At 34.6% G+C, this 19,124-nt stretch overlaps 5 protein-coding genes and 1 non-coding gene across 7 annotated transcripts; 4 read left to right on the top strand and 2 right to left on the bottom strand.

Annotated features, from left to right (window-relative positions):
- LOC147944758 (small nucleolar RNA R71) lies at positions 1 to 107 on the top strand. The gene has a single exon (XR_015558768.1). It is a non-coding gene; the product is annotated as a small nucleolar RNA R71 (small nucleolar RNA).
- Positions 108 to 3,052: 2,945 nt separating this feature from the next.
- LOC147944759 (uncharacterized) lies at positions 3,053 to 4,066 on the top strand. Its single transcript, XM_087512712.1, has 3 exons — positions 3,053 to 3,063; positions 3,177 to 3,302; positions 3,394 to 4,066. Exons 1-3 carry the CDS (start codon positions 3,053 to 3,055, stop codon positions 4,064 to 4,066), a joined length of 810 nt encoding a protein of 269 aa, XP_087368838.1.
- Positions 4,067 to 6,443: 2,377 nt separating this feature from the next.
- Positions 6,444 to 8,623, top strand: LOC104787745 (putative F-box protein At1g67390). Its single transcript, XM_087452808.1, has 4 exons — positions 6,444 to 6,808; positions 7,108 to 7,725; positions 7,809 to 7,982; positions 8,119 to 8,623. Exons 1-4 carry the CDS (start codon positions 6,503 to 6,505, stop codon positions 8,461 to 8,463), a joined length of 1,443 nt encoding a protein of 480 aa, XP_087308934.1. The 5' UTR covers positions 6,444 to 6,502; the 3' UTR covers positions 8,464 to 8,623.
- A 1,569-nt stretch (positions 8,624 to 10,192) lies between these two features.
- LOC104789672 (putative F-box protein At1g67390) lies at positions 10,193 to 12,767 on the top strand. Its single transcript, XM_010515334.2, has 4 exons — positions 10,193 to 10,605; positions 11,275 to 11,892; positions 11,988 to 12,161; positions 12,302 to 12,767. Exons 1-4 carry the CDS (start codon positions 10,273 to 10,275, stop codon positions 12,608 to 12,610), a joined length of 1,434 nt encoding a protein of 477 aa, XP_010513636.1. The 5' UTR covers positions 10,193 to 10,272; the 3' UTR covers positions 12,611 to 12,767.
- On the bottom strand, positions 12,663 to 15,867 carry LOC104787746 (uncharacterized). 2 transcript variants are annotated; one of them, XR_768029.2, is made up of 8 exons: positions 15,662 to 15,867; positions 14,058 to 14,194; positions 13,787 to 13,971; positions 13,634 to 13,688; positions 13,428 to 13,548; positions 13,303 to 13,350; positions 13,104 to 13,214; positions 12,663 to 13,008 (listed from the first exon to the last, which is right to left on the bottom strand). XR_768029.2 is itself a non-coding variant. In XM_010513367.3 (8 exons), exons 1-8 carry the CDS (start codon positions 15,783 to 15,785, stop codon positions 12,910 to 12,912), a joined length of 864 nt encoding a protein of 287 aa, XP_010511669.2. In that variant the 5' UTR covers positions 15,786 to 15,865; the 3' UTR covers positions 12,663 to 12,909. The 2 variants fall into 2 exon arrangements, 1 of the variants encoding a protein (XP_010511669.2); XM_010513367.3 differs by having other exon boundaries at positions 13,104 to 13,198; positions 15,662 to 15,865.
- Positions 15,868 to 16,350: 483 nt separating this feature from the next.
- Positions 16,351 to 18,777, bottom strand: LOC104787747 (putative arabinosyltransferase ARAD1). Its single transcript, XM_010513368.3, has 3 exons — positions 18,053 to 18,777; positions 17,457 to 17,858; positions 16,351 to 17,080 (listed from the first exon to the last, which is right to left on the bottom strand). The coding sequence occupies exons 1-3, from the start codon at positions 18,521 to 18,523 to the stop codon at positions 16,664 to 16,666; spliced, it is 1,290 nt and encodes a 429-aa protein (XP_010511670.1). The 5' UTR covers positions 18,524 to 18,777; the 3' UTR covers positions 16,351 to 16,663.
- Positions 18,778 to 19,124: the final 347 nt, after the last annotated feature.

The raw sequence follows: 19,124 nt of genomic DNA on the forward strand, positions 1-19,124 counted from the left end.
AAACCATGGTGTGGGCAGTCCCTCTGATAAGCTTTGAATCTCACCCAAGCTGCCTTGAAAGCTTCATCATGTCCTTGCTTGAATGAAGAGATCTTGACTCTCAGCTCAGCTGACATTGCATCATCATAGAAATGGTTGAGGAAAGCCACCTTGATATCATGCCAATTTGTCAAAGATCCAGCTGGCAACTGCTTCAACCACTGAGATGCCTCTCCTGCAAGTAAGTATGGAAAAGCTTGCAGAATATGAAATCCTCAGTCACTCCATTAGCCTTGATACTGGTCACAAGATCCTCAAAGTGCTCAATGTGGTCCAAAGGCTTCTCATGGGGCAGGTTAGAGAAAGGTCTCTGCCTAACTAGCTGGAAGTAAGCAGGCTTCAGCTCAAAGTCATTCCTCTCGAATGGTGGAGGAACAATAGCAGACCGGTTCTCATATACAAGATCAGCCCGGTTGTAGTCAGCAATGGTCATGATCAAGTCCCGGTTTTGGTCCTGTCTTCGAACTGGGCTCTGGACGTGGTTGGCAGCTCCACGTACGCCTGCTGCAGGTGGGTGTCGATCGACACCCTCTTGTTGGTGATACGAGCCAAAATAGGGGTGAGTCGATAGCTGGTCTAAAGGACCTCTCTAACTAACTCGGATAGGATGGAGATGAATGATGGATCGAAGTTCGCCACACAAAGTTGCGGAATGACTTTGTGATAAGAACACAAATCAATATCTAAGTGAATCACACACAAAGATAAAGATTCAACTTATTTTCTAAAGGAATCACACACAATAGAAAAGACAAGTAAAACAAAAGCCTAAGCTTCAAAGTGAGAAAACTCTCTCTTTTATTTTTCCAAAAATATTCTATATATTTACAATGATGGGAAACATGAGCTTTTATAAGCTCAATTTACAAATCAATAACATAAATACAAAATAAATCAAATTAATTACATAATTAAATCAAGAATAAATTTGAGAGATTTTATCAATCATCATTGATGGAGATTGGTTCTTTGTATCTAGACACTTTCTTGATGTAGCCATGAATTGATTGTCTTCTAGAAACTTCTTCATAATTTGATCCTGATTTTCCTTGAACCAATTCTTGATGAGTTATGGATATTTCTAGGATTGCATCAGTTGGTGTCGATCGACACCAAGATTCAGCTCATCAATGACAGCAACTTGCTGGTTCACGACAGCCTGCTCGTTGACAACAGGTTCATCAATCACATTTCCTTATGCATCAAGCTTTTGGCCATGCTCATTGCGCAAGTGGCCCTCTTGATCCCTCAAAGCACCATCCTCATCACGCATCAGAATGATTGTGTTAACCATCTTCAAGGATTTGGTTGCTTCTCTGTTCTCACGCTCAAGTTTTCCCAACTCTTGGTTTGAAAGATTCACAGTAGGATCAAACTTGTTGCTCCTTGTGTGAGGTCTAGGATGCATGCACCTGAAACACCAAAGAGAAGAAAAACAAAAACGTGTAAGTAGAAAATAAAAACAAAAATTTAGACGAAATTAAAAACTCAAATATAATGGTAGATCAAAGAGTCCCCAACAACGGCGCCAAAATTTGATATGCTCAAATTAATCCCTAGAGCTACTCTCTCAAATTAAGAGATCACTGCAGTACTTAATGGTCGAATTCCACAAGGACTTAAGTATATACAATAAATTATAGAGTGTTATATTTATGCTAAACAAATTAATTTGAATTGAAATAACAATGCAAAATATTAAATAAAAGCTGTTGTAAATTCAGAAGATCAAAAAGCTATGCCTAGGGAATTTCTCAGGAAATTATAAATTATTAAATCAACAAATAAATAGGATTCAAGCAATTAGGAACAGATCTAGAACTCTAAACACTTTTGTAAATTAAATCAGTTCTCACTGCAAAAAATATCTAAATTTAAAACCAGAAAATCCAAATCTCTTTGTAAAATTCTAGGTTAAAAATCAGCAATAAAATCAGGTTTAGATTGTTCACAAAATTATTAAATCAAATCTCTTTGCAAGAAATAATTTTGCTCATCAAAAGGTTTAATCAGGAAAACAATTATATTCTCATATCAATTTATTTTCCTAAAGTATTAATTCTAGTTGATCAATCAAGAATTAATATGAAGAATAACCTAAGATGAAGATCTAGATAGATAATGAATCCTAAATAAACAGATCTAATAATTCATAACAACCCTATGAAAAACTCTGAACCTAACAAGCAAACTACTCAGACATATTCAATGAAGAACAAAACATAATTCTGAATAATAATCAATAGATATTAAAAGAGTAAGAAGGAGTTTAGAAATTATTCTCTCAAAGAGTTCAGATCTCTCTCCAATAGCTCTCAAAAATCTCTCAGGGTTGCAGAAAAAATAAAACTTGATAGAATACAACTTCATGGTTTGGAAAACCTAAAAATACTATTTATATGTCCTAAAACACGTTAGGGACTTGTGTTGTAAATATGGAAGATTTTGGGCTAAATTGTAAATCTTCCAATTTTTGGCTCTCTCGTCGATTTGGACTGGGTGTCGATCAATGCTCCTTCAGTGTCGATCGACACTGGTCAGTTGATCAGACTCCAAATTGACTTCTTTGATTAAATGCTCCAAAACGATCTAAATTGTTCCATTTTGCTGATTTCATGCCAAAATCATATAAAACCTATAAAGACTCAAAAACATCCTAAAAAACAAATCAAAAGACTCTAAAATACTCTTTATATCATGGTTAAAAACCACAAAAATCATGATATATCACAATTTTCTTACAATGACTTATAATTTATTTTATAGATCTTTTAGATCCAATAAAATATATTTATTTCGGCATATTTAATTTTCGATTACGAAAAAAACAAATCTCAGTTTATTTAAAATTTAAAAAAAAAACACTCCAGGTGGGAAACATGATTTAATTTCATTACAAAAAGAAACAAAAATATTATTGAAAAAACCAGTCCAAATATTGAATAAACCGAAACAAATAGATTAAAAGAAAAAAGACCCAACATCAATCATCGTATAAAGAACTTCCGTGGTGATGACGAGTTGGTAAGCGGTACGTTTCTCGAAAGAAAACAAAAAAAATCGCTTTAGAGCTGAATCCATATTCTTGCTGCTGTGTGATGACATTCGTACTTTAATTTGTCTCTCTTCGTTGATAGTGCTGAATCTCTCTCTGTGACAAACCTAGACGACCTATTTCAGCATGTTCATGTTCTTAGTAAATACAGCTATGACAGGCCAAGCGAGATACTTAGCCTGCCCGCACCTTCTCCTTATATTCTAGGGTCAGTACGTAACATTTCTTACTGAGTTTTGCTTCCACCCTCAGGCTAAAAAGGACCTCATGCATCTTCGCTTTTCCTCTTATGCGCGCAGGAATGATTTTGCAACGCATGAGCTGAAAGAGGAGGTTGTGCGACTAGTAGTTGATCTCTCGCTACATGTGGCTGAAATGATGTTTTTGCTCTGTGATGACCTTCGTACTATGGTAACATTCTGCTATAAGTTATCGATGTATGGCAAAAGGGACCTGAAACCTGATAGCCCCGTGGTGGAAAGGCTATTTTGTGTTACTCGTGATGTCTACTCAAAACATATCAAACCAAAGAATCTATTATATTACAAAGGTGGCCAGTTGGTCCACTGCAGACTGATGATGACGACTTGGGAGACTTTGAGTGTGGGAATAAGAGATCTGGACCTCCTTGTTAAGAATCTCAGAACTGAAAAATGCTTTTTATATGGCTGCGAGTCCAAGCGGATCATTGAAGAATTGCTGAAGAAGGTAGAGGAGCAGTTGAGGTCTGCCAAGGATGCTTCAGAGGCGCATGGGTTTGCTAGGGATGCAATGTATTCCGGCATCTACGACTTGTGGAAGTCGCTCTTTGACAAAGAAACCGACGTACCATGTGCTCTGGAACGAGATGAGGGACCGCATTGGTTAGCTACTCGCCTACTTAGCTTGTTTCTTCCTTCCTGTTTGGATTATATCTATGGCGCTTATATTTCCCATTTTGCTAAGAATCAAAGTAATTGTTATTTATTTTAAGTTTACTACTGATCAGAATCAAACTATCTTAAAATATATATAAACCAAATTTTGCTTGATTGGTATTGATAAATAGTTGGAAGTGATAGTGTCCTTTTTGTACTTCTCTTCCTCTGCCGAGTAAGTACGTACAAACATTGCATATGTAGAGAACAAACTGGTTCTTGTTATTCTTGTAATGAAATGTTATTTTGTTATCACGGAATGTTATATGCCTATCTATCATACATTACAACGTCACACATTTATTAGAGATTGAGTATATCGATCTATACTATTATTTCACAACTTAGGGCAACGGAGCTCTCGATTGAAAGTTGGCATAATTATGTTTTCCTAGACACATTTGGATTCAAGGATTACATGAAAGCATTTCAATCTCATACTAATTAAGTACTAACTATATAACTAAATTAAGTAGCCTCCATTAATTGGAAGTAGGAGATATCCCAAGTACTAACTATATTATCAACACTTTTCCAAAAATTATAATATTTTTATAAAATTTATTGTTATATTTCTTTTAAAAATTATTTTTTGAGACAATATTTACTTTTAATATTGCAATTGTTTGGTAATAGCATATATCTTTTTTAATACTAACTACTTTATAATATTATAGTATTTTAATTTGTTTGTTATATATTACAGTTTTATATTGTTTGTTTGTTGTATTTGCATCATTAAGTACGTAATAATATTGTAATTGTGAGCAAACAAAATTTATTAATTTATCAACGGCAGAAATTAGTTTTACTAATCCGCCGATGTGGAACATTACAACACACTTTTTTTTCTTCATCAAATGAGTAATATATCTTATGCAGAAAAAAATCTACATATTTATTAATCATATGTATGGTATGATAATTAAAAAAAATAGTAAATCAAATAAAAGAAACATGATGATAGGAGAATCATAATTAAAATCTTAACAAATCTTTTAAATGTAGTTATTAAAAATAATCATATTGTAGATTTAGAAAAATAATATCTTTGTTTTAAAATTCTGATTGATTTACAATTTTTAAAAATTAATTAGTAATTTTCGTTCTTAATTAATTAGAGAGAGAATTTTTTTTTTGCAAACTAAGAATTATTTAAAATAATTTTCAGTCTAATATTAAAATAGCAGTTTTACCCATACTGAAAAAAATTAAACATTTTTAACATGATAATGTAATATTTTACCATTTATAAGGTTAATTTTATATTTGTACTTCTCAATTAATATAGTAGGATTAAAGATATAAAACACACTTGGTCAAGCCAAAATGAGGCACCAAGCACAATATGTAACTTGGCTGGTAGTCACATCTCATTGTCCCAGATCCGTTTTTTTTCGTTATTGTTTCGTATTACGAACTTGAGAGGAATCAAAGAAGAAGAGAAAGTTTGTTAAGATATTTTCTCAATATGATTAAAATCAATCTGTTACATCAGTTATATACAAAGCTGTCACTAAACCGGAAATCTATATCAAAAGCTATATAACTTAATTAAACCGATTAAAACTGGTATACATACTCTAATATTTTGAATCACAAAAAGTGATTTGGTTTGGGTTGAACCGTACCATTAAGACCTTTGCAGTGTCTGATATTTATTAAAGTTCAAACTTCAAACAAAGTTTTTGGTAGATGATAAATAATATGAACATGAAAAATACCTGTGTTGTATAATTAAATTTATATTAATATGACTTTTTCATTTTTTTTTTTAATTTGAACTTAATAAAGAGAAAGTTACCGTAGTTTATTCTCTTTTTATTTTAACATGCTATAGTTTTCCAAATCCACCACCACTTTTTTGATAAATCAACCACATAATAATATAGTTAGAAAACTTCAAAATTCGTTACAATAGATAATACTAACGTTACAATAGAGAATACTAATTAAGAGAATGGTTAGTTGAAGTTCATACGTAAATTAGAGGCAATACTTGAAATTACTAACTTGGTGACTATATATGCTATGAAATCTGATGAAATGGAAATAAATCTTAATTAATAAAATAGAGAATAATAATTAAAGAAAATACACCAGAGTACTTTATTTTGATTTTATTTGGGTGTGAATATATAGCTAAAATTTATTTTCTGTAACAATTTTTTTATTACAACAATTAAATAGTTGGTTTCCATGACAAATTTCTTTCTTTTTATTTTGAACAGAAAGTCAAAACCCATTTTTTTACCTTGTAAGTCATAAGGAAAACAATAATTGTTAATTTCTTTCCATATTTATTAAATGTCATAGTCAAAACAAAGTAAATTATTTGTCTTTAATTAAAAAAAAAAGAACACTCCAACTAGGGTTAATAAAACAACAAAGCAATTAGTTGTCTATATAATCTTCTTATCTCTTTACTAATCAAACAACATAAATCTAATAACATCTTCACCTCTCTTTTCGTATACACAAGTTAAAAAAAATGAGTCTCTTCCCTCTCTCTATTATGAAAGGCTCTCAATTTCATCATCAACCCAAACCCATGAACGCATCACTATCGTCGGATGAAAGAGGCAAACGGATCCTCATCGATCCTGACCGGATCAGCAAACTCCCAGACGATGTGTTGGTCAGGATCCTAGCGACTATGAGCACAGAAGATGTCGTCAAGACAAGTGCGTTGTCTAAACGTTGGAAGAGTGTATGGAAGCAGGTGCCTTTCCTCCACTTCAATATGCTAATTGATATGAACAAGATGCAACCTCTGGCTCCGGAATCTATAACCCAGGTTTTTCTCTAATACTTAGCATGTTGTCTTTACGAGTTCCTAATGTGTTCAATGGAAATGGTTTTTTTTTTTTTAATATATTTGAAAGTGAGCATATATAGGTTAGTAGGATGTGAATCCATTACATAGCTAATGAAAATCTATAGACAAAGCAATCTCTTGCCTTATTTTCATAGTTTACATGATATTATCTTCCAATTTAATTTATTAAATTTAACAATTGATAAAACTATAGCCAATTTTACATATTATTAGTGAGAGTTTAAGCACAAGATATTAAATAATTTTTCTTTGGGAAGGTTATAAACCGTCACAATGGTCATCTGGAGGGCTGCTCAATCATTCATTACGCCCACCTGTTTAAAGACAATGTGCTGGAAACTTGGATCCGATTACTTACTCTTGAGAAACAAACCAAAGCTATCTCACTTTCAAACCATCATGGAAACGGTACGGGAACCAATCCGCTTCAGTTGTCTCCAAACATATTCTCCCATCCAAGGCTCAAAACACTGTTCTTATATCGATACGATTTAAAAACTGCAAATGCCTTCAACAACTGCTACAATCTCAAGGTTCTCAAATTTGAGAAAATCTTTGCTGAGGTTGATGTGTTCAACAAAATTATTGCATCGTGCCCTTCTCTCAAGGTTTTGGTGCTACACCATGTCATGTGGCTCAAAAAAAAGGCTTGCTTGAAGATTCACAACAACAACCTTAAGCTCTTGCATGTGTCTTGCATTGATGTTGATTGCATTGAGGTGTATGCGCTTCTTCTAGATATCTTCTCGATTTATTGTATTCGTTTTCCTAAGGGATCTAACTTCGTCATCAAGGCCCCAAGACTTTTGTTCAATAATGGCGCTATAGACTTGGAGGGATTCAACATGCAGTACAACATTTCACGTCAAGCTCAGGTAAGTACAAGCAATTGTATGTTATATATCTATTTTAATTTATACGTTGTTTGACATGTTTTTTTTTTTTGTATATATCGAAGGAGAGAGAATACATTGGGCATGAGTTCGTGGTGAGTAGAGATGCTAACTATTTGCAGCGGCTTAGATCTTTGGCGGTGTTCGTGGATGTAATGAATTCGAAACAAGTTGAGCTGCTTCGGCAGATATTGGTAGCATGGAATGGAGTACTCCGTGAGCTCCATGTTTTATTTGAGGTTCGTACGTTCATATTTTATGCTTTAATTCTAGTTAAATAGCTAGATTTGATCAATTTTTGTTTTATCACTTTTGTTTAATTAGCATCTATAATATCCAACACATATTTATGTATATGTTCTTGTATATATGTAGGATACCAATGTTTCCAAGGAAGAAGGTGAATCTTCCATTTGTGGAATACAAAATAAAAAGTGGGAGGAGGGAAAAGTGTTTCCCAATGCTGATTTCCGTGTGAAATCTGTGTGGATGTATAATTTCAGCGCTTCGAATAAAGCTCACTTTGCATTAGCTTCACATTTTATAACGCAAGGGACTGTAATGAAGGAGTTGATGATCATGACATCTTTGGTTCCTGCAAACGAGAAGTTAGGTTTAGAAGCAGTTCCTGCAACGGATACGTTAGCTAAAGAAGCGGCAGTCGCCAAACTAAGGAAGCTTCCAAAGGGTAACGAGATGCTTCGAATTAAATGCTTCTGATGGAATTTGGTTCAAATCTAGTAGCTAGCTAGGATATAATATCTCTCTAGTCATGTGTGACAAAATCTGTTATGATTTTTAATATGTTTATTTCTTATATGTGACATAAAATCTTTATGTTAGTTTTGAATGTTTAAATGACATAAATACCATTTTTGCACAATGGCTTACATCAAACTTGTTCTTTCCACTCCCCGATTAGATATTTGTAAAGTAGAAAACAAATAATGTTGACCTCTTAAATTGGGTTTCATTGTGTGAAATTGTCTAAATCTAAAGTGAGAACAACAATATAGATTGGTAACACTAAGTGTGAGAGAGAAGAGAGAAAGAAGGCTGGGTCATATAAAACCCATGAAAATTTAAAATTTGGTGTATTTTTGGTTAAAATTATATATTAACTCCAGCCTAATAAACATATAATCATTCATTCGACACCGTATCCCCATATCCTGAAAAACATCATCCATCATCAGCTCTCCGTCCAGTTGAGCTTTTACATCTTACCATAGCCTACACTAATGGCTAATGCCATCCATTATCATCAACATAACAAGCAATACATTTTATATATTGCAACACAATCGACTCTCGTTGCCATTAATTATAGGATTGGCTGATCAGCAAGACTTTAGGTCGAGCATTTACAAGATCATTAATATAATGTTGACGCAGCAACAGTAAATGGATATTTCCACGCTGCTCTTTTGCCTTCTTGCTTCTTCAACAGACGCTGAAACGAAGAGTCTCGTACACCAACGTTATCAATTAAAGAGGGTTATAATATGTGTGAAGTTTATCAGTTCCTTAATCAATTCTCTATTGGACTAAAACCGAAAGTATGCATGTGGGCCAAATTGCTAATCAAGCCCATCAACAGCTACAAAGAAAAAGGAAAAATCGTTACGTACAGAGCAAAGGTTACGTTTTTGATCATAAGGGAAGCTTGGTGTACAAGAAAAGTGAGCCCTATCCTTTGAAGTTCCTTGGGTGTTTCAGTGGTAATACAAAGATGGGAGAGTTAAACCAAGACAAAGAGAGAGAAAAATAAGAAAATCATCTAAGTAAAGAAGAAGTTCGGGTTCTCTACCTTAGGGTTTTGCTTTATCTTTCTTCTCTAATTAAGCTTTGTTGTCGGTTAAGTGTTGTGTAAACCATGATTGTTAGTGAATCTACGTTTGTGAGAGAACGTTTGCTGAGGCGAACTCGTTAAATCTCCATGTTATGCTTTACAATTGATTCGTGAATTGAGTTTGAGTTGGGACTGAACTGGTGCCACTGTATCACAAAAAAATATGAATCTCAGAAAGTAGAAAGTGACATATAGGAGTTACTAGTTAAGTTTATGGGTTTTCTAATGAATAAGTTCTTTTTTTTTTTTATAGTCCTTGCGTTGTTTTGGGTTTAGATTTTAGAGTTTAGTCACATTACATCTTAAACCAAGTAAAAATCCTGATAACAAAGAATAACTATATTTTGCAATTAGAAACCTTGTTTAGTCTGACATATACATAGTATAATTGTTTTTCCCATATCCTGTACAGATATATTTCTCTTTTTAGTATGAACAGAAAGCATATTTTTTATCACACAATAAGAAATATGTTAATTGTCATATTTGTTTTCATTTTTATAAAAATACCATATTCAATAAATAAATAAAATAAAATACCACTTTAATTAGAGTTTCATTACAGTATAAAAACACCACCCAGTATTTTCGCTACTTGTAATCCTTCTTTATCTCTTCATAATCCTTTTTAACCAAACCTATCATCACCTCTCGTAGTGTTCTCTTCCAAGTAAAACATGGGTTGGTTCGCTCTCTCCACTCTCAAGAACTTTCGATTTCATCGCCGATCCAAACCCACAAATAGAGCATCACTATCGTCGGATGCAAGAGACAAACAGACCCTCGTTGATACGGTGGACCGGATCAGTGAACTCCCAGACGATGTGTTGGCCATGATCCTATCCGGTGTGACCACAAAAGATGTCGTCAAGACAAGTGTGTTGTCTAAACGATGGAAGAATGTATGGAAAGAGGTACCATATCTCTCCTTCGATATGCGAAAAATTACCGTAACCAACATGGAACATCCAATCGCTCATTCTGCTTGTGTTGCCAAAACAATAACAAAGGTTAGCGTCTCTCTATTTTTCCAGTGTTTTCTGTCTATTGTTGTTCGACCATAGTATTGATGATTACATTTTGACTAGTAGAGAAAGTCAATTTGAAATCAAATACACTTGTATGTATTATACAATATGAAAATCTTAGATATATAGAGGCAAACAACAATTCAGATAATTTATGATGGAAAACACAACAAAAAACATACTCTATGGATTTTTTTTTTTTTTTTTTTTTGTAAATACTACAAGAAAATTTCTTATTACAAAAGTTCAAACATGTTTAACTAGGTGAGATGTTTTATTTTATTTTTGACGATCTAGGTGAGATGTTTTATATAGGTTTTTCTTCAATTCATGCAATAAAAAGGTAATAACAACGGTTTTCATGCGCAAATTTAAATTTTTTTGAGTTTTGATCAATATATTTGGAAAGGTGAGTATAGTTTGTAGACGCAATATTATACGATTTATTGAAAATCTAACAACACACAATCTCTTGCCTAATTCACGTAGTTAATTACATGACATATATTTATCTTTCAGTTTATGGAATTTAACAAGTGATGATAACTATCACATTCAAATCTATATTGTATATATGTGTATTAAATAACTTATGTTTTTGTGTATGTGCATAGTTGTTTTATTAAAACCACGATTCTTGTTTTCTTAAAGGTTATAAACAACCACAATGTTCATCTTGAGGCCTGCACAATAAAACATGATGATTACCAATGTCACAACGGTGTGCTCGAAACTTGGATTCGATTACTTACTCTTCAGAAACATACCAGGGCTCTCTCACTTATAAACCATGATGCTGATGCTAGGGGAGTCAATCCGCTCCCACTTTCCCCAAAAATATTCTCCCATCCAGATCTCGAAACACTCTGGCTATGTCTATACGATTTAAACACTGCAGCACCCTTCAAACGATGTCGTAACCTCATGATTCTCAAACTTGACAAAATCTCTACTGAGGTTGATGTGTTAAACAAAGTTATTGCATCGTGCCCCTCTCTCAAGGTGCTGGTGCTTGATGTCATGTGGGATAACGGGAGGGCTTGCCTGAAGATTCGTAACAATAACCTAAAGCTCTTGCATTTGGCTTGCTCTAATGTTGATCGTATTGAGGTGCATGCACCTCTTCTGGATATTTTCTCCCTTGACTACCATTTTGATGGCCAATGTATCTTGGTCATCAATGCCCCTAGACTTTTGTTTACTACAAAATATGGGTCTGACAGGGGGAGAGTACAAACCATGGTCTATAATATTTCATGTAAAGCTCGGGTAAGTACAAGCATTTGCATTACATATTTGTATATATATATATATCATTTATATATTGTTTGACATGTTTAAGTTGTTTATAATATGAATTGAAGGAGATAGAAAATATTGGGGACAAGTTCTTGGTGCATAAAGCTGGTAACTTTTATCAGCAGCATGAATATATGGCGGTGGCCGTGGATGTAATGAACTGGAAAGAAGTTGAAATGTTGCGAAATGTTTTGGTCGCATGGAATGGAATAAAGAAAGGTTTCTTTATATTATTTAAGGTACAAACATTTCATGCTTCAATTTTAGTTAGATAGATTTGATGTTTTTTTTTTTTTTAATTTCCATTAACATTTTCTGTCTGATTAGTAGGTATCAAATCCGAAACATGTTTATGTATGTTCTTGTATACTGTATATAGGATAAGAGTGTTTCTAAGGAAGAAGGTGAATCTTCGTTCGGTGGAACACAGGAGGAAAAGTGGGTGGAAAACGTGTTTAGAAATGTTGATTTCAGCGTGGAATGTGTGTGGATGTTTAAATTCAGCGGTTCGAACAAGAGACAGTTTGCAATAGCTTCGCGTTTTATAACGCAAGGGACCGTAACGGAGAAGATGATGTTCCTCACGTCTTCGGTTCCTGAAAAGGTGAAGTTAGATACAGAAGCGGCTGTCGCCAAACTAATGGAACTTCCAAAGGGTAACGAGAATCTCGATATTGGATACTTCTGATGAATTTTGGCTTGAATTCTATGTCCTATATATGTGACAAAATCTTATCTTCTGATAAAAGCATAAATCATGTTGTTTTCTTCTTCCTTCCTAAAATTACATTTTCTGTTGGCTTTTTAAGTTTACATTAAAAACAAAAAATACAATTTTCTCGCAATGACTTGTATAATTTTATTTAACTTGCTCTCTCATCTCGCCCGGTCGAATATTTGTAAAACAAAAATCGATTTCTTTGGGTTTCCTTACGTGAAAATGTCTTAATCTAAAGATGACAACAAAGAATATAGATTGGTAAAAGACTAAGAGAGAAGAGAGAAAGAAGGCATATCCTCGATCCTGAAAACATCATCCATCATCAGCTCTCTCTCCAACTGACCCCTTGTACATCTTAGCACATCCTACACCAATACCATCCAGTCCATCATTGTCATCACCGTCACAAGCAATATATATGTATACTTTATAAATTATACGGAAACATGGATCGACTCACGTTGAATTCCATGTAGGTAGCGTTCTTGTCCAGCCATTGCTTGTCCATTACCGCAAAGGCCACACAGTAAAGCAAATCAAAGGCCCATTCGTTTTCTGGATTTTTCAGAATCTTTTTCGAGTCATTAATCAAATAACCGAAGCTATGATTGATCATAACCAGAGAGATAATGATATGTTTCCATAGTTTACCACTTTACCTGATAGCATTTGTAAGAACACCAACCGTAGAAAACTCCTAGGCTTTACTGCACATGTAGTAAGTATAAAAACCAATTTTGCTTCACAAACTAAGGCAAGGCATTAAAGAGTGAGTAACACTCACAGGCTTCTAGGTCGAGCATTTGCATGATCATGAAGGTAATGTTGACGCCAGCTACAGCGAATGGATATTCCCAAGCGGCTCTTTTGCCGCCTTGTTTCTTTAACAGACGCTGATATGAAGTCTACACCAATGGAACCGCGGGATTATTACATAAAAGAAGGTTTGGATTTCTGAAAGTAGAAAGTGGCGTGGGAGTCAAGTTTTACCGAGAATGTCTTGGCAAAGAATAAAAGATTCTCCAGTGATATGAATCCAGCTCCTCTAATAACAACAGATGCAAGAAAACCAAATTAATCACTGTTTGACATGTTCTTATAACTCCAGCAGGAGAAAGAGAACGAGAGAGAGAGAGGAGTAACCTGAAATCAGTGGATGGATCTTTTCCTTGCCATCCCATATTTTTCCACTGGTCTGAGACCAAAGCTTGAAGCTTTTCACCGGGATACGTAGCAGACCACAGTGCCCTCAGTGCATCCTGATGGTCGGGTTGCGATGCATCAAAGTAATTCTTCATTTTCTTCCTCAATCTCTTTAGTCTTTCTTCCTATGATAATGATATAACCCCTATCAGACTTACAACACTGAATGCTTCCATAAAAAAACCAATTTACTGCAGCTAGTTTTGTTTACCTGCAATGGTGTCAAGTTAGAACAGATACGTTCATATGCTCTCTTGCGGTTGAAGCACACACATGTTAGGCTTTTCTTGATTCTCCAACTAGGTGTGCTACTACAACTTACATCATCTGCATCCGTAGTAATCAGCCCTGTATAAACAAATAAGAACACACTTTGTTCAAGAATTACATAAAAGCATCTCATACTAATTAAGTACTTACTATATAACAAAAGTAGCTAGCTTCCATTGGAATTAATGATTTAAAACATACTTGGTCAATTCATAGGAAAATGAGGGCACCAAGCACATGTAACTTGGCTGCTAGTCACATCTCATTGTCCCAATCCGGTTTTTTTTTGTTGGTTTTGAATCACATTTTTTGGTTTATAAAATAAAGAAACATGGAAACCTTCAATTTGGTAAATTCTTTTAAAAAAAAAAAAAAAAAAAAAAAGTATTCGATTTATTTTCTCTACAGTTTTTGTTTGGTAAGGTTATACAAAGTATACTCGGATATGAAAAAACTAAGCAGATCGTTTTGGGTATAAATTGGTTTATATACTGCTAGTCCTACATATGGTGACAAGTTACCCAATAATAGATATAACTATGTGACCCCCATTGCCACATAAAGACAATGTGATTATTATTTGAAGTGAGTACCACTTGCCTCTACTCCAGTTTATACACTTTTTGTTTTTGTTTAGGATAACAATTTCATACAACTGTCAAAACTTTGCTCTTGAAGCTGATCTAGACATTTGAGGGGACCAAACATAAAATTCAGTTCCAACAGTTAAATCAAGATAGTGTAACAAACATATAGATCTACACAAACTGAAGTTTTTGTTTTGAGTCACGTGGCAGACCGACTGAATCATTCACGGATCTCTCAGAAACCCGCCCCGATTAAACTAAACCGGGTGCAATCCTATGATGAACCACCGATACGAATTATTATTAATTCACAAAAAGAAAAAAAAAACTCAAAGGACCCACAAATAAAGAACCTCTCAATCTTAGATTATGATTCAGACACAAAATGAAAACCAATGCTCCTTGTAAGCCAGACACCTAATAATTATGCTTAGAAGAGTCCCAAATATACATCACATCTCGAGAAAAAAAAAAAAAAAGATTCTCACTAATAAAATACTACTAAATAATGTTTTCCTGTAGATAGGTTTCTTTACTTATGTTAACAGTTAACTGGTCAAATATACTGTTAGATAGCGGCCTTACTCTGCTACAGACACAGTAACCAAACCAGCCTTTTAGCGAAATATACTGTGAATCACTTATTTTGCAACATTTTAAATTTGGATAACGGAAATAGAAATATTAAATTGAGGAATATAGTAATGAGAAACTAGTTCTTAACAAATGAAGAACGTTTTTTCTTTTTTTTTTTTGATGAGTAAAAAAAAAAAAATTGCATTTGAATGGAACTAAATATCACATTATGAAAAGCTTAAATAATAATTAAGGAAATAAAACAAAGATCAATTGTTTAATACGATTCTGATTTGATTCGGCGTTAGCAAATTAATAGGAAATATAGTTCCAAACAATATAAAAAAACAGAGTAACAAGGCGAAAGAGAAAGAGAACGTACCAGCGGATGAGGCAGAGGCAGAGGCAGAGGCGTCGTCGGAGTGAGCGTCACAACCGCGGACAGAGGAGGATGAGGGAGGTGAGAGATGACGTGTACCGACGCATGAGATTCTGACAACTCTCATCTCCGGTTTGAGAAATGAGATATTTATTGTTCTGCAGATTCTTCCGGCGGAGAAGAACGTGCTTGTTACTCTCTTCTTTCTTACTAAGTCAGCTTCGGCGACTTCGACTTATTTATACACACTATTACTCGTTTTCAGTAGCTACCAAAATGACGCATATACCCCTCCTTCATTACACACTTTTTTTTTTTTTTTTTTTATTATGGGGACCATTTTTGGTATGTGGCCTGTTACACTTTAATTTAATCACTGGTTCAAAGAGATTATACGGTTGGTCGGTTCCAAGATTATGGTGGTCATACTCATATCATATCTCTCTAGTGGGTTTAGTTACATTCAGTATTCAGATGATATATTCTTAGAACCCATGAAAAGATTTCTTGATTCGCCAATAGTAGTAGTGTAGAAGATGACAGACACTCAGAACTGAGACTTCGTGGTGTATAAGTTCCTGATGAATAGCAAAACTGGTGGTACCATGACTTATATCGTATGTACACTGACTGACTTATTTCGTGGTGTTAAGAACAAAACAAAACAAAACAAAACAAAACAGAAGCTGGAATACGAAGAATAAAGAGGAGCAGGCTAGATCATCTTGTTTTCCATTACAAGTTTACAACAATAGGAACTCTCATCTCAAACCTTACAAGATATAAGTGTCTGAATCAGTGAACCTTGAAAGACAAAATCAAAACAGATAAAGTGCTGAACTTAGATGTAACTACCTCAGGTTATTAAAAAATAATGATGTTTTTAGAGAATATATGCCTATCAATGGATTGTGAAACGCAAAATGTAACAAAAGAATCAACTAATGTACAGTATTGAAGAAGAATGAAAAGACTTAACCTTTGAGAAAAATAATGGTCATTTCTTCAAAGCCACCAATCAGGGACTTTCAACCTCCTGTTTCTATGTACAGCGAGCTTGACATTAGGGATCTTGTGTTTCACCTGTCTCCACAACATATTTACTGCATCCTCTCTCTTGGTTGGGTACTGGAACTCAAAGTGATGAGATACGTTCTTCAGGCGTTTCCACATTTCCAGCCATTTCTCCTTAGGAAACTGGCGGAGGTTGTTGAGGATGTAGCCTGGTTCAAGCGACTCTTTTATAGAGAAAAAGAGTGAGAATTCTGAGTAGTCTATTTCATCTTCAAAAGGCAGCTCGATTTTGTCGCTTATGATGACCGGAATGCAGTGACTGACAATGGCATCAAATAGGCGGCATGAAGATGGAGTGTCCCCAGCTGGATGCAGACAGAATTTTGATGATCTCATCCCTTCCGTAGACTGGTGACAAACCAAAACATGAAGAGAAGAATTACTATCTATGTGATAGGTTCAACATCAGATATCTTCCTCTAATTCTTCTCTAAATCAGCTTACAAAATGAAGAGCACAAACTAACTGACACAAGTACCAAAGTTAGAAACCTTAGTTCGTTGAAGAGAACTCATATTCCTTTCATGCCTAATAGGTCCCCAAAAGACTCAAAAGCACTATCCTATATATACTCATGCTTCATGACAACCTATCACATTGGTCTTGGACTGAGAATGCTTGGATACCACATTTTCTTAAGTTTTAAACTATGTAGATTCTTTATCAGGATATAACCAGTGTATGAATCCTTGCCTAGAGAATATGAGAGGGGTAAGTTGCTTACCACTTTGATGTTTTGTGTTGTTGCCACACTTTTCTCATAGTGAACATCAGAGTTACCAGCCAATAACTTCTCCAACCTCAGACGGATTTTACCTTCGTCTTTCCTAGCAGTATTCCCACGGAAGTAAAGAAGCGTGGTACGAGCCTCAAAAGGATCCCTCATACCATCATCACCATCCTCTGTCAAGGACTCAACAACATGTACATACGGGGAAACAACATCTTTACTAAGACTTGCCATGTCTTTCGGATAACGCCCAAAATCCACAACAACAAGAATCGACGCATTCACTTGTTGCCTTAGAAATCTGAAAGCATTAGGATGTGTCATCGGAATCACATGATCTTTACCTCCTGAACGTTTCCAATACTCTGAATTCTCAAGAAACTCCATTAACTCTACCTGATCCACAACAAGAAACAAAGATTCAACATTTGCAATAAAGTTAACAACTTTGACCAAACCCATCAACCAAAACTAAATCAGAACATCCACAAACCACCGAAATTATGAAAAAAGATTCAAAATTTGTAGTAAAGTCAACGACTTTGAGCTAACCCATCAACCAAAAACTAAATCAGAACATCCTAAATTACCTGTAATTGCCGATCAAACTCAGTATCAGGATCGGTCATGTTCTTCCCATGAGTATTAAAGCTCAAGGACGAGAAGAAAGGAACATAGAAAGCATCCGCCAAATCCGGATCAAAAACCCTAATTGCTTCAGCATCAGCATCACCTCCACCACCTCCCTGAAGAAGCGAAGCCATAAGCCAATACTCAACGCTGTGCTGTCTCTTAATCCCAGAAGTCTGAGGCCAAGAAGGCAGATTCTTCCCTGTGAGTGGCTCAACATCTGAGCTGCGTGGATCCATCATCGCTACATTGAACTTCCGAGGGAGATCGTACATGAATACACGGAGAGGTTGTTGTTTCCCCGTGGAGCTACAAGGAGAAGGTTCACGGAGATAGAAGTAAGGTCTTGGATCGACGGTGCCCATGTAGATTGAGAAAGAAGCAACGAGGAAGATGAAGAAGACGATTGTGCATATGGTTTTGCCGTACATTTCTTCTTCTGGATAGAGATGTGAGATTTGGATCCAACGGTCTCTGTTTTGGTTTGTTGTTGTTGTTGCTTGATGCTCGTGTTAACGAGTTTAGAATTGGAAGGAGACGTGTTGAGTCATTTTGACAACAACAAAAACAGATGATTCGATTCGAGTCGAGTCATTCAGTCAGAAAACAAAATCTCTACTAAACTAGTCTTTAGACTATTTTCTCCTTTTTTTTTTTTTTTTTTTTTCAACTCAACCTATACAGTAAAAACCTCTACAAATTAATCACGTAGACTAACTTTATAGAGGCTGTAAAAAGAAAAGACTGTAATTTTTAGAGATTTTTTTTTTTATTGTGAAAATTCTAGAAAATATGAAATGTTAGTCTAAATCAAATCAGTGTTTTGAATGTTATAAATTTTGTAGTTTTGGACTTGACATTTTCATATTTATAAAAAATATTTTGACAATAAATTAGACAAATGAATTACAAAGATTATAGATGATTCCACTTTTATAAGCGATATATAAATTTCAATTTATGATTAGTGATTTTGATTGTCGTAATTTATTTTTATTTTTGTCAACAGTTTATAAGAATATCGAAATAAAA

The sequence above is a fragment of the Camelina sativa genome, chromosome 5 (assembly GCF_030686135.1).
Source record: "Camelina sativa cultivar CO46 ecotype springtype chromosome 5, ASM3068613v1".
Taxonomy (NCBI): Eukaryota; Viridiplantae; Streptophyta; class Magnoliopsida; order Brassicales; family Brassicaceae; genus Camelina; species Camelina sativa.